We start from the raw sequence: 16,195 nt of genomic DNA, 5'->3' as shown, positions 1-16,195 counted from the left end.
CAATATTTTGTATCATCCTGCACCTGTGGTCAGAAACTGGCATCATCTGGACTAGGGAATGACTGTCCTATGTGGAGGCTACTGTTTATACCACAACACAAATGGTTGCCACTGGAGTGGTGCCAATACCATAAGGAGTGGACTGCTGATGAATGGCACCACACTGTGTTTCAGTGAAGAACCTTTGTTTGCACTACCCCATATAACCATCGCTGTGAGTATGGTGGTGACCTCATAATAAGATCTGTTTCTTCCAATTTTCTGAAGAGACACTTTGGTGCTACTCCTGGTGTCAAGGTATGCACAGACCTTGGGTTTGACTATACGTCATGGATGATAGTGACTCAGGGAACACTGACAGCATAGCAGTATTTCACAAACATCATGAATACTCATGTGTTTTCAAAAGAAAAGTGCTAGTCCACACAAGGTGTGTGTCTCTGTGAACTGTTCACATGGTGTTAAGGTAACCCAGTGGCTGCCAAGATCTCCAGAATTGTCCCTACAGAACATGTGTGAGGCCAGTTCAGACTTCAACTCTGTCCCAGGGCCAGTAAGCAGGATACCAAGAACTAATTACAACAGTTGTGGACCAGCTTGCCTCAGGATTAAAGGAGTGCAACCTCATGCTGTTAAGTGTGCTCATACAGTGAAGTTCTTAGTACATTTTAGTCAATTTCATGATCACTGAAATAACCTCACATATCCTCTCAACCTATGGCAATTCATTTTCTTTTCTCCTCCACACTGTACATTTTTTGTTAGACAGCGTATGATGACAATTTCAGAATTTAAATAAATGTCAAAGGAAGTTATTCTAGACTTTCGTGCATGATGTCAACCATTTTAAAGACAACAGAGATAAACATAAGAAAACAATTTTTGATAAATTACATGTTTTTCCATGATGCCAGAAAGGGAAAATTGGTAGGAAAACATGAATAAATATAGAAAAGGATGGGAAAAAGTTCCCAGGTAAGTTTGGCTTCCTAAATGAACTTCCAATGTGAAATTTGTATTCTAGCAATAAATAAATAAATAAATTTGAAATGACTGCTATCACATGTAAAAGAGCAAATGAGAGCCCACATACATGTATAGTTATGTTGGTCACACCAAACGTCTTTACAGGTTGCAGATATAAAGGTTGGAATGGGACTAGAACTGCTAGGCTTCGGTCCTAGACAGATATTTCAGCAGTCTTCTAATAGTACTTTAGATTAATATCATATATATAACAGTGAATATCTTTTGGAGAGGAGCCTGCCAACATTTGCACTGCTTTTTTATGGTTTTACATGATATGGGTTGCGTTGTCTTGGGGGAGGAGACCAGACAGCGAGGTCATCGGTCTCATCGGATTAAGAAAGGAAGAGGAAGGAAGTCGGCTGTGCCCTTTCAAAGGAACCATCCCAGCATTTGCCTGGAGCGATTTAGGGAAATCACGGAAAACCTAAATCAGGATGGCCGGACTCGGGATTGAACCGTCGTCCTTCCGAATGTTACATGATATGGCTGTCATGAGACTTGTTTGAGCCTTCTACATTCAATGGTATTGTTAATATTTGACTGGTTAATGCTAGATATTACATTTCAGTTTCTGGAATATTTTATGCACTTCCTTCAGAGGAAAATAATGCAGACAATAAATATGGGAAAGCACATGAAGTAAGAGAAAATGACAAAGAAAAATAAAAATCAATCCAAAATCATAACCCAAGAAAGTTAAAAGATACCAAAAGGGAGCTGCAAGTAACATTAGACTAGAATAACTGACTGGTAGGTCGTTAGCATGAACTAAAATTTGGCAGAAATGAAAAAGGTACAGAATGAAACAAGATAACAATAGGGCAAAAAATGAGGTAAGGAGGAAACTGAGAGAGAGTGAATTATACGCATTATCATGGAAACAAAAAATTCATCAACATAATTAAACAGGAAAATGAACAGAAAAAATTGAAGGAAATAAAGGGACAAGAAGCTAGCATGTGTGAAGGTCAGGAGGAAGCCAAGGCCAATTACATACTGAACATTACTTTTCATTTATGCAGACCTGAAACACTGGCATTAGAGGGGCAGGTCCTAATGACCTGAACACAGCAAAACAAATATCCTTGTCCTTGCTTTTACATTTTAGAAAATCTTTGACAAAAAGATGCTGCATACAATCATTATAGATCAAGTGTACTCATGTCAGCACTAAGTGTTGTGTAAAACTTGTGGATCAGACACCACATGGATAATCTGACATATAATTCTCACTTGGGTTACAAATTCTTGCAAGCAGCTACAATGAATATTGTGGTACTTTTGGGCTGTGTATGGTAGGTTGGTCATTCAAGTGAGGTTTGAAACCATGAATGCCTACAGAAAAACTGTCTCCAATAACAAAACCCTATATCTGGTTGCTTAATATGTGTGGAACATAAATGGATTAGATTTGCACTTGATTCATGACTTTGAACCTACCTGCCAAAATAAATGCTCCTTGATAGGTACTTGTTTCTTACTGTCCACTAAATGGATTAGATTGGCACTTGATTCATGACTTTGAACCTACCTGCCAAAATAAATGCTCCTTGATAGGTACTTGTTTCTTACTGTCCACTAGCTTTTTTTTCTTTTGTTGTTCCTTAGCTCTCTTCAATAGTTTTCACTTGCAGCTACAGTTCTCATATTTGATGTATTGACTCTGTGAAGCTCATCATTGATACACTGGAGGCTGGATACTAGTTGTTATACTTTGTTACTCATCTTAGATCTTTTGCATTCCCTAATACTTTGTACAGAGTAATACCTTCTTGCCTCCAGTGTCTGCCTGTGAACCTTTTCATCATTATTTTTCCCAAGTTTTATCTGTTTCTTAAGTCTGACAAATACACTGATTAAAATACGTTAAAAGTTTAGGAATATGAGTCGCTGTAAAACTTCGCTCAGCTGATTCTGTTTTCAGTTTTTTACCAGCTATGTTCACCACTTCTGAAAATTATTGACAATAAGGCTTTCATTCTCATGGGGCTGTGAAGTAATCATAATAAATGAGTCTCAAATTAAAAGACTACATCTTACATAACTTTTGTCTGGGTCATTACGCATGAATTACACTGGCACCATTACGTTAAGTGTGTATTTCTGCAAGTTTGTCTTTCAACAATTAAAAGTAAATAATAAAAATGTAATATGTAAAGCGTCTAAAAACAGATTGAATTAGAACTAACTTTCTGACTTGCTACCCCCTAAAACTAGAACAACTAACCAAAAGCATAATATTACAGGCAATTGTTAGAAATGACTGCTCTGTTGGTACCTATTGCCTAATTGTGGATAAAAAGGAAGATAAAGCTGTCTTCAACCCAAAGGCTGGTTTGAACACCATGGTGATTTAATAGGCATGGTCCTATTGGATGTAGTATGTCCTTGCCTTGCTCCTACTTTTCAAATGACTTACTACAAGGGGTCCCAAAGTTTAATGTGGACTCTGAACCACAGTGTAAAATATTAGAAGATGTAGAGAAAATGATACAGATGGGAGAAGGGGGCATCCAAGAGGAGCCCTCTTGGATCAAATCCTTAAGATTCATAATATTTGACTGTGGCACTCTCTCACTTGCTGAGTTAATGAATAACAGTGACACGTTTCTTCTAATTTGATTATAATATGAGACTAGCCTAACACATTATGTGCTAAAAACCTTAAAAGTAGATTTTACTTCGGTAGTTTCTGTTAGAGGAATTAATAATGAGATGAGGTATCTGAAATATTGGGTCCAGTGAACTGAACAAAGCTATTATTCTACAACTTATGAATAAATAATTCTCTGACTTACCATCTTTCCATTCACGAGTATTTGGATTTATAATTCCAAAGAGTTCATCGTTTGTAACAGCTTTTGGATTAAGGTCATTGAATACTGGCTTGCGTTTCATATTCACATATGTTCGTAGAAGTGTTTTCCACACCTGTGTCTTTCCCGTCCCAGCATTTCCCACAACAAACACTGAGTGGCGTACTTCTAGCAGCTCCTCAAGCTGTACCACCTGTGGAGATAATTGGTTTGATTACAGAGCTTTATGTGTCTCACATATAAAATGTAAACCTTTTAGACTTAGTTATCACAGTAATAAGAATGTGGGTTTTCATTTCAAACATTCTATATTATATATAAAAAAGGCAGATTCTGTTCAGAAATACACTACATTCACAGACAGATGGGCTACCCAATATTTAGCTATAAGCTGGTGTCACAACTTCCAGTATATCTGATAGACACCCATGAAGTAAATGAAAACATTACTCCTGGATTTCTGGCACTAAATTCATTCTCCAAGGCAGAAAAGAGGATATTGTTAGGCGAAATTGGGGATGGCAACAAGTAGTGGAAGATCACTCAAAACCCAGATTAAAAGTGATCAGTCTCGTCTCAGTAGGACAAGATCTGTGCCTCCTTTTACCCTTAGATGGAGTGGGTTTCTCTTCATCTGATTTCTGGGTGAACTGCCCATACCTCCCCACCCTCCCTTCTGTCAATGAAGACAAAAGCTAGAGATAAGATCTTTAATTATTTTATGTGTGTCTTATTTGCTGCACAGGGAGTTGGACCCCCTGACAGTTAGTACTGAGAATCCATACTATTCTACACATTAGCATGAAACTATTGTAACACTCCACAATCCCGTTCCCTGAATAAGGTGTCATAGGTGATAAAAAAATTAGAAGATTTGAAGAGATTCATCAAATATTCAATATAACTTCTCTGCACTATTGCCCGAAAATTGTAATCAGTAAGTAGCTTCCTAATGAGAAAATGCAAACAAACTCACATTGTTTTGTCCTATTGAAACAACAATTGGGGGCACTGACATGGGAAACACATAAGGCACAAAAACTAGATTTTTCAGAGGTGAAAATATTTGTAGGCATGTTAAAAAGGAGTTTCAGAGGTATAATGGGGTATTCACATACCACAAACACATGAAATTTTGCCCAATATTATCAATATGCAGCCACGTATTACAGCTGGACAACCATCTACAACGAAACAAATTAAAATGGATCCGTGTTGCATGAATATCACCTTCTACATGTCCATACAACTTGTGCAGTTGGTATTTAAAGGCATTTGAGATTTACTGCTGTCATCTATGAGGGTTTCCACAGCTTTTTCTAATTTTCATGGATGCAATTCTCAATCACTGACGCATCTCAAATTCACTAGTGCTACATTTAATTTCTCTTTAGTGACAAGTTTGACATATTTGAATGAGGATGGCGTAATGAAAGGTATTTGAATTTCTTCCCAAACACACATGAGAGAACCACTGATCAATGCTGATTGTGGGATGAGCTACTTCCTTAGATGTTTAAATCTGGACCTTAGAAAAGCCTATCTCAGTTTCGTCATAAATAATGACTTTCTTATGTTGAAAAAGAGAAAATGTGAGCTTTGATGAGAACATTAGTCTATTTTATGTATTTCAACTTATAGTTATAAGACTGTAGGTTATTTCCTTAGAGGTATTGTTAAATGATGTCCACTGTTTTCTTTTTCATGACAAATGTGACAATATGTCTGCTAGAGAGACCCAAAACTGATTTAAATGACTGTCTGAATACTTGAAGGCGACTGAGAGGCATTAGTAACATATGGTTATTGACACCTGTCCCCTAGAGGATTCAGATATGGGATCATCATCATATGGCTGAGGAGAATACCTACAAAGAAATTATTACCTTATGTGACAACAAGAATTGGTTACTTATTGATCTGTAAGGAACTGCTTTTTCTTTTTAAATAAAAAAAAGTCATAGGTCTGTAATATGTCTGCCATGAAACAGATGTTTTATTTTTTTGTCAGCAAATGGTTTTCCATGTTAATATCTTAGTTAACACATTGACTGCCATGAGGCCATCACTGAATATGGCAGAGCCTCACATTTGATTCAGCCACACACTGCCAGTACTGACAAGGCCAATGTGGTTCATGTGAACAAAAAGATTTGTAAACCACATAAAATAAAGTTATTTCACTCCATCCTGATTTATAGATGTCCTTTATGGTCAAAATCTGGATGCCTGCAGATAAATCACATCTTACTGTAACATGTGAATTCAGTGTACCTTGAAGACATTGACTAATGCAGGATATTTATTTCACAATGAGAATTGGAAACAAAAACTAATTGTTAATAGTATGTAAACTATTGAACTGCAATGTTATTTGCAGTGTAATGCTACTCGCAAGTGATATCTTTAGGGCAGTCACTGACTTATTTTTCTCTCTGTTTTTATATATGTTTTATTCTGTTGTTGAATGTGCCATTTAATGGAGTTGCATAAGTTGCAGTTTAGTTTTTATGTTGCAGTTAAGTTAATTGCCTAGCCCCACAACATTTGATGACTCTGACATGGTTTCTGATAGTCACTAATGTGAAATTTGACAGTCACTAACACTTGGTATCCCGTCAAGTCACACTAAGTACGAACATCTGCAACCATGTCACCGATCTTCTGTGCCCCTGTTCACCCTAACTCCACGATGTCAGACCTGCCACCAACTACAGACATGTTTAACAGTCCACTAATTAATCACATGACAGTAAACCCATAGCCATTTTGGCAACAGAATCCATGCTGTGGTTTATGCAACTACAGAGTCTGTGCTAACGCATGTAACTACAGACGACATGAAGTACAGTTATGTAGTTGCTGCACTCAATGAAAATATGGTCACAGAAGTACAAGACATTCTGGCATCACCACTGAGCACTGGTCATTATTTAATCATCAAGAACACCCTGATTGCCTTGCTCTCGCAGTCTTGAGGTGAAGAAGTTGGAAAAACTACTCCACACTGAAGAGCTAGTCGATCACACTCCATTGCAGCTACATGATGACTGCATACATTAGTGAACAGTGCAGTGAGTAATGACATTCTGAGGAATATTTGGCTAACACATCAAAGATAATCATTAAAAATAATTATCGTCCACCCGGACCTCTCCCATTATCAGAAGGATACACCTACTGCTTTACAGCCATCGATCATTTTACACGCTGCTCTGAAGCATTCCCAATCACCAACATTACCATAGAAACTGTTGTGTTTGTGTTCTTCTGGGGATGGATCAGCCATTTCTGTGTGCCTCTAGGAATTACAACAGAGCACGGTAAACAATTTGAGCCATATTTGGCATCCTACTGCGTATGAAGCAGAACAGGACTACAGCTTAACAATGTGCAGTGAATGCTTTAGTTGAAGAGCATCACTGCCAACTGAAAGTGTCACTTCGATGTCATGACTCACAGTGGTGGACAGAGATGTTGCCTGGGTCTCAATGTGTCACAGAGAGGAGGCCTGAAAGCCATGACTGTGGAACTTGTTTATGGCCAGCTGATATGACTGTCTGGCGACTTCTTTGCAAATGTGTCAAATGACTGCATTACTCCATCAGATTTCAGACAAAAGCTGCATACGTAAATCTGGCAACAGCACACTGTGACACGGACTTGACAAATACTCCAGCTGCTCCACCATTCATTACAGGTCAGCCACAATAGACGTAAAAGTCAATCTCTAATGTACTGTCAGCAGCCTATGCATGACCCATTGTTACCTCATCCAGATGGCATTTCCCATTCGACAGAAAATATTGTTGACACTAAGGGGGGAGTGGTGAAGTGCAGTGTAATGCTACACACAAATGATAATTATTTTTGAAGATTATCTTTGGTGCAGTCACTGACTTACGTCTTCTCTCTATTTATGTATATATGTTTTATTCTACATAAAAGTTTTCTGGGTAGGGTACCACGTCATAATGTATAAAACTACTGCAACTGGAGAAAAACCAATGTTTCGGCCACAGTTGCAACAGCCTTCTCTGGGTCTACTGGTGCATTCTAGCTATGCAGTGTTCCTTATATTTTGTTGTTACTGTTCAATGTGCAAGCCATTATGTCATAAAAGACAGTTTGTTTCATTGGTCACTTAAGGAAGAAGAAGAGGGAACTTTATTTTAATAAGTTATTGCAGAGGACCGGTTCCCGTGAGATTACCGAAGTTAAGCGCTGTCGGGTGTGGTCGGCACTCGGATGGGTGACCATCCGGGCTGCCATGTGCTGTTGCCATTTTTCGGGGTGCACTCAGCCTCGTGATGCCAATTGAGGAGCTACTCAACCACATAGTAGCGGCTTCGGTCAAGAATATCATCATAACGACTGGGAGAGCAATGTGCTGACCCCATACCCCTCCTACCTGCATCCTCCACTGAGGATGACACGGCGGCCGGATGGTCCCGGTAGGCTACTCATGGCCTGAAGACTGAATGCTTTATTGCGGAGGAGAGAGAACGTAACCTCTGCTGTCTATTGGCTCTTGTGTTATGTGCCCTGACTGGTCGTCACTGTCAAATGAGAAGTTGACTGCTGTTTACCAAATGCTGCATGTCGGCCATGCGGCAGCAGTTACTCGCCGGTAGTGCTCATGCCTCGTGTTGACAGTGCGGTCAATTGGGCTCTGATTGCTGGCAGCCAAGAAGGGGCAAGCCTGAGTCCATCCTCTCTATTCATGTTATTAGGATATTTAAGTATATCGATGGCCTCTCAATTTTGCGTTTCGTCATAACTGCCTGCTTGGCCAACACACACAGGCTTCGCTGAATTTTATTTCTTTTCCGCAGTCTTGCTGATGTTCTGCCACTGCAGATTTGTTGTGTTGCCTTAGATGCATATAGCGCTCGTGTTCCCGAATGCGCATTGCTATTGGCCTGCCAGTCTCGCCAATGTATGCCTCTCCACATTCACATTCCACCTTGTACACACCTGCAGTGTTTAATGCATCCAGCTTGTCCTTGGTGGAGCCTAGCACATCCTGGATCCTGTGACCACTATGAAAGACAGGCTGCATCCCACCCCGAAGAAGGTGTTTGCCTATTCAGTCAGTAACATTTTCCACATAAGGTAAGCGCACTGTTGGCTGCAGTTTCTCTATTTCTTGCTTATCTTTCTTACTTGGTTTCGTCGACTAGGCTGTGTGGATCAACTTATGGCTGTAGCATTGGGTGGAAACGTTGTGCATCGCCTTTTAAGTTCATATGTTATGTTTTGGGCATCGCTTAGGTGCTGTGCATGGATTGCCAAAGAACAGATGACTGAGTTCTTCTGCGCTGGGTGGTGGTAGGACTTGGTGTGCAGATACCTGTCTGTATGTGTTGGCTTGCGATATACTCTGTGCCCCAGTGTGATCTCCGTTGTACTGCATACTTCGACGTCTGTCCTGTATACTTCGTCTTGGCTACCAGCAATCAGAGCCCAACAGACCACACTGTCAACACAAGGCTCGAGCACTACTGGCAAGTAACTGTCACCGTGTGGACGATGTCCAGCATTTGGTAAACAGCAGCCAACTTCTCATTCGATGCTGACCTCCAATCATAGCACATAACACAGGAGCCAATAGACAGCAGAGATTATGTTCTCCCTTCTCTGCAGTAATCTATTATGATAAAGTCCCCTCTCCTTCTTCCTTAAGTGACCAATGAAATGAACTATCTTCAAAAATAATGATGTAATGGCTTGCGCAGTGAACAGTAACAACAAAAAATATAAGGGACCATGTACAGCTAAAATGTACCACTAGACCCAGAAGAAGGCCACTGCAACTGTTGCTGAAACGTTGGTTTTTCTCCAGCAGCAGTTGTTTTATACATTATGACACGGCACCATATCCAGAAAACTTTTATGTCAACTGACTCTGGCCACAGAAGCCTATGCAGTTATATGTTTTATAATGTTGCTGAATGTATTATTTAATGGAGTAGTATGAGTTACGGTTTATCTTTTATGTTCCAATAAAGTTAATTATCTAGTCCCTCAACGCTATGAACGAAAAGAGAAGAAACAATCATGCACACAATATACAGTTTATTGAGTATGCAAGCAGAAATGTGGATGCAAGTACATGGAAATCAGTGTGTTTGTGAATAATGTGGTTGGCAGAGGTGTTACTACGTTCCTCACATGTTTAAAAACTTCAAACCTTCCATGAGTTTAGAAATCTTCATGTAACACTTCCGGCATCTTATTTGCACTTTTTTGTTTCTGTTATATTTTTATTGTGTAACTGTCAGGCAGTGGGTTTTTGTATTTCCTGATATTGGACCATGAGATTGTTGTAATCATTTCTGGCTGCCAGAGAATGTTTAATGGATATTGCACCTGATTTCTTGTATAGCAGCACCAGTTCAATCGAGAAATACAAATTATTGCACAGTACTGCAAGAAATCTACAGCAAATAGATCTGCAAGATGCCAATACTGTGATCAAGGTTAAACTGTTAATATGTCCCCAGCCCAAAATTGCATTTACACACCACTTTTCTCTAAAGTATGTGTTTCATCAACAGACCACATGTAACTGTGGTTCCAATACAAAAACACCATCCAAAGATAGGCTGTACTAAACAGAGTGGAGTTTTTGGCCACCGGCAGACGTGCATTATCAGCCATCAGGCCCTGAAGTGTCCGTCAGTATACTCCCATCAGTCAACATGTAAACAGTTAACTCAGAATAATATCACTTAAGTAGGAGTTAGCAGATGAACAGATATGTAAAACATCCAGGTGGATTAAAATAGTCTGCCGACTGAGGAGTTGAATCGAGAAATTTGCCTTTTACGGGCAATGCTCTTAATGTATGAGCTTTCTATGTAAGATATCAACTGTTCTCGTAGCCTAAATTGTGTTCTGAAAGCCAGAAGAGATTCTGTTAAGCAAGCCTGTTAGAAGAGGGATAATGGCAGAATTGAAGCTTTGTGGACAGGTCACATGTTGTACATAAGGGACTCGGACAGTAAGAGTACTGCCTATAAAAGACAAGGTTCGGGATTCAATTTCTGATACAGCAGACAGTTTTAATACAACAGGGAGTATCCAAACTGTTCTCACATGAAAAGAACTGTTCAAAACTGTTCAAATAATAGAAATTTATGAGACAGTATCATATCACACACTTTGAAGATTACAGTTACATGAGTATGTGTGGAACAGCAATGAAACCGCTATGGGATCAGCTGCCTGTCTCGTATAACAGACAACACGGATATTTGAGACTGTAGCAATGAGCTTAAATTGTCATTTTCAATGTGTTCTTTATCTCATCTAATTTTGATCCTAAAGGTTTTGGACACACTGATTGGATATCCAAATCATACGATGAAAAGTTGGACATCCAGATTTGAATTCTTCTCCCAGAACTAATCTTCAAATGCCACTTCAGTTTCATATAAATGTGGTTACTACAATACACAATGGTTCATACGTAAAAACAAGTCATACATATATAAATATACAAATAAATGATATACGACAAATATATAAACATGTTCCTTCATTACAAGAGAGTACACACACACACACACACACACACACACACACACACACACACACGACAGGAAGCATCTACTACTCATCGACAACATAACCATTGGAACGGTACAAAGAGACAGATTAATTTAGAAACTCTGTCAATCCGCAAGCTTTCTGGGCATCTGACAATTCACTCGTTAGGACAGGGAACATATAAAAAAGATAAGAATTTAAATGTAAATTCTAAAGAAAAGGAAAATTTATTTCATACCAGATGGTATATAAGTTACAGGAAATGATTAACAAAGATGCAGGCTTTCATGGTCTGTGTTTTTGGTGATATTTGTTTTATTGGTATTAGGCCATGATCCAAGACATGTTTACCTGCCTAATGTTTGTCTTCCAGTACTGGAGATATCATCAGAGGATACAAAACTTACAAAGCAGTTACAATGCCTAAGAAGCTCACCAAGCTGAACTGGTTATCTGTATCCATGCAACGCAACAGACAGTTTGTGATATCATCAGAGTGTCACCAAAGGTTGTAGAGTCATGCTGACAAGTTGTGCAAGTTGAGGAGCTTTATTTGTTACTAAGACCCACAGCTTGTCTAATTTCAGTCTCTATTCTTTTCTCTTAAAGTTGTTTTTGTGCTTTTGAATATGTATGGTCTCTCTGTACAAAAGAAGCATTAACACCTGCCTTAACAAGCAAAAGAGAAATTTTCTGGGCAACACAGATAAATGGACAGAAGCAGATCATTCACTGAGACCACGGAACCACCAAATTTGCTTCTCTGATACAAAGGTTTTATCATAATTACTATGATAGAATGTACAGAGGGGTTATAGAAATTTGACAACATAAAAATAACTTGACCAGAAAGAAGAAGGATGGAAATTAGCAAACTCGTGGGCCCATTAGTACTATATAAATTCCATAACAGACGTCAGTGCAATTCTGTGATCTTTGACAACAGTCTACTGACATCACGTACTGATCGTTGAGTGTATAAATACAAACAGTTTTGCTTACTGAGCTAGTTTGAAATTATAACTGCTTTATAAATTGTTGCAGCCTCTGATAATGTCTCCAGGATCCGAAGACAAAATGGCAGAGGAATATGCCTTGGACCACAGCCTAACGCTCGTAAAATAAATAACAATGAATTGATAGCCAACATTTAAATTCCGAAGTAACATTATTATTATGCAGTTAGTATACAGTAACAAGACACTATGACAAAAGCATCTTTTGATGAAACCTGCCTCTCTCATGATTATATGGTGAGTGAAGTTCATAACAGAGGCAGACTGCTTGAAGATGAAGACATACATGCTCATCTGTGTAAGGAACATGTTATGTGAAGAAAAGAATATTAGAAGTTATGTGTGCAGTAACAATCAGGGTGAATTCACAGATTGAGAATTGCATACCAGAAATTACTCAGAAAATACTCAAAGATAAAAATTCGGATTTTTTTTTCAGAATGACATTACTCAGTACAGTCTAGAGCCTAGAGTCTGAGTGAGTATTTGGTTAAGTACCAGCTTAAAGGTACTGGAGTTTCCCACCTACAAACCAGATCCTATTTCATACAAATGTCCACACTTCCCACAAAAGAAATGACAGGCTATGAAGGATGGAGGTTCTTCATAAGTACCTGCTTAAGAGGGCACTGTGAGATGTGTGCCAAGTTGCCTACAGAGGTTCTGGAAAGTTGAGTCAATTACTAATTGATGCCCAAAGAGAAAGATAGAAACTTTTGAAAGTTTTAAAAAAAAGCCATATTATAAACCTACATTAATGACATTTATTCACAGAAGAAATGTTTTTAACTGAGGGAGAACAGGCCAAAAGACCTGACAATGAGAATGTTTTTAATCATTGTAAAATCTATTTTGCTTGTAAATAAGTAATAAAAGAAATTTGCAGGCATAATTTTCTAGGATCATATTCTGTTACTCACATCACACATATCTATCTCAAAGAGATGTGATTCAAAACATGCAATAATAATTATATTTATCTCTACCTTTAAAATGAAACCATCTTCTGGCTGTAAAAGAAGATCTGCTGCAGCCTGTTTGACACTACGTTCAAAATCAACATCTCTCTTTCGAGGTACATCCAAAGCAGGAAACAGATCACCAATGAGACCCATGAACACTGGCACATCATCAGTTACCACCTACAATAAAATATAAAACTCCATTTACTGCTTCTAGCCGTAAGCATCTTGTGATCCTAGAGATCCAATTGAATAACATTATACATAAGAAACAAGTCTAATAAGTTAGATAATTTTTCATTCAGCTACCAAACAAATCAAATTTTGAGGAAAAAATTTTGATCACAAATTTAAATTTATTTTCTTTTCTTTTCAATGCTACATCCACTTTTCAGACGTTTATCTCAATTTTTATGTGAAATGTAATTTAGTACTTCTGATTTTTGAAAGAAAGTATGAAGAAATTTTGGAAAATTACTACCCTGGAAGAACTTAGGTTGAGAAAAAAACTATTAATCTACTTCATTTAGCTTACGTTCATATACATATTATTTACAGTTGCTTTATTATGGGGTTTTTCATAAGCCAATGAATATTTACTAATCAGCATCGGAGTCTTGTGACTGGATAAAATATCTCAGAATGTTACAAACGCTCATTATGGGATTTTTGTATGTGTAAACTGGTTTCAGTTGACATAAAAGGCATTAATTTAACATAAACAATAAAGTTAATTAAGTTATACATAGAATGCATGCTTTCACAGCCTGTATTTGCAATATTGCTGGGCGTTAGACTTTGGTCCAATTTGTTAATTTTAGCACTGATTTTACGTTAATTTATTATTAACACATGGTTTATCTGATGGTTGTCTGCCTCTGTATCTCAATAGTCAGCTTGTCTGGCTGCTGTGCACAGGAACTGGATTTGCTTCCCTGTACTGCCAGGGATTTTTCCTTGGTGGGAAGAGTGGAAGGTGCTGCACTAAGCCTTACAATGCCAACTGAGAAGCTCCAAGGTCAAGAAAGCCAATAACTGCTGGGAGAGCAGTGTCCTGACCCCATGACCCTCCATACTGCATTCAATAACATTACTGGTGGAAGATGGCACAGTGGTTGGTCAGTTCAGATTGGTCCATCAGGGCCAGAATGTGGAGCTTTTGCTTTTTTTTTATGTTTAGGGCCTTTTTGAAGAATGACTGCTGTAAGAAACTATGACCTTGTGCTTCATTTACACTCGAATATCAGACACAAAAGCCATTACTGGGCACAGCTCATTCACACAAAGAAGTTAGTAAGTAGATAGTGTAAAATAAACAATGATCTTGGTAGATGCAATGAATGAAACTTTTTTGATGTGAAAATGTTATTCTGCCTTTGAATTAGCCTACAGTCTCACGTAGTCATTACATTTAGGTTGATGGATGGCATGGATAATTTTCATGTATTAGTATCGGTTACCGGGATAAAATCAGATGAGTTGAATCATCGACAAGTGCTTGCACCCACCCAGCCACTGACACACACACACACACACACACACACACACACACACAAACAAACAAACAAACAAACTTGCAAAGATTTCACAGCAATCCTCTCCCAAGCTGGTTTACAGAAACACACCTATGTCCCTACATGTTACAAGTGGCTTGGCTTCTGATGGGGTAGGATAAGCCTGTGACAGGACTGGAATAGGAAATGCTGGCGGAGTGGATTGGGCAAGTCTTGTATCTACGTTTTCCACAGGGATATGATCATTGAGGCAAGGGGTTGAGATTGGGAATAGGATAGGGGTGGACTAAGATTATGTGTAGGTTGGGTGGCTGACATAACACTACTTTAGTAGGTGTGGGAAGGATCTTCGGTAGGATTTCTCTTGTTCCAGGGCTTGATGCTGGATAATCAAAGCCGTTACTAATAGTATGGTTCAAATGGCTCCAAGCACTATGGGACTTAACATCTGAGGTCATAAGTCCCCTAGACTTAGAACTACTTAAACCTAACTAACCTAAGGACATCACACACATCCATGCCCGAGGCAGGATTCAAACCTATGACCTTAGCAGCAGCACTGTTCCGAACTGAAGCACTTAGAACCGCTTGGCCACAGCGGCCGGCTACTAATGGTATGGTTCAGTTGCTTCAGTCCAGGTTGAAGTTTGGTATCAAGGGAGGCACACCTTTGTAGCTGATTCTCGTGGGCAGGGGGAGGATTGAGGATGTGTGAGGATATGGCAAGGGAACTTTGCCTGCAGTGTAGGTTCAGGTGTTAGTGCTTGTCTCTGAAGGCCTTCACAAGACCTTCAGTATACTGCGCATGACAGCTCTTACTGATGCAGATAAGTTGTCTACAGGTGACCAGGTTGTGTGAGAGGGATTTTTTGGTGTGGAGGGGACGGCAGCTGCCAAAATGCAGATACTTCACAACCTGGGATATCTGGGTCCTTCTCTCTACCACCAACTTCAGGAACTACACAGACGTGAGTTATCTTTGCAACATGTCCTTCAGTTCCTTAAGTGTCCTGGTCTCAAACTCCGGTAACACAGTGTCCCCAAATTCTCTATCCATCAGCCTCCCCTTCTTCTTTCCTACCACCCCCTCCCAAATCGGATCCCAGTTCATCGTCAGAGTGTGCCACACTCCACCAGCTCTGACACCTGTCCACCACATGCCTATTACCTGCACCTGCCACTCCTCCATCACAAATTCCTAGACAGCATACAGGCTGCCTACCCTTGAGGTGATAGCCACCCACCCTAAACCACTTTTCCTGCCTCCTACTTCTCTCTCCCTCCACCTATCCCATGGGACATAA

At 39.2% G+C, this 16,195-nt stretch overlaps 1 protein-coding gene across 1 annotated transcript in view; it reads right to left on the bottom strand.

Annotated features, from left to right (window-relative positions):
* Window positions 1-16,195, bottom strand: part of LOC124787768 (dynein beta chain, ciliary-like) — an 834,683-nt gene that overhangs the window by 360,909 nt on the left and 457,579 nt on the right. Inside the window, exons 40-41 of the mRNA XM_047254657.1 lie at window positions 13,402-13,557; window positions 3,828-4,038 (exon numbers count right to left, since the gene is read on the bottom strand). Coding sequence (XP_047110613.1) covers window positions 3,828-4,038; window positions 13,402-13,557 — 367 coding nt within the window. The remainder of the gene's footprint in view (window positions 1-3,827; window positions 4,039-13,401; window positions 13,558-16,195) is intronic.

This window comes from Schistocerca piceifrons, chromosome 3, assembly GCF_021461385.2.
Source record: "Schistocerca piceifrons isolate TAMUIC-IGC-003096 chromosome 3, iqSchPice1.1, whole genome shotgun sequence".
In the NCBI taxonomy this organism is placed as follows: domain Eukaryota; kingdom Metazoa; phylum Arthropoda; class Insecta; order Orthoptera; family Acrididae; genus Schistocerca; species Schistocerca piceifrons.
This window is presented reverse-complemented; position numbering and strand designations above follow the sequence as displayed.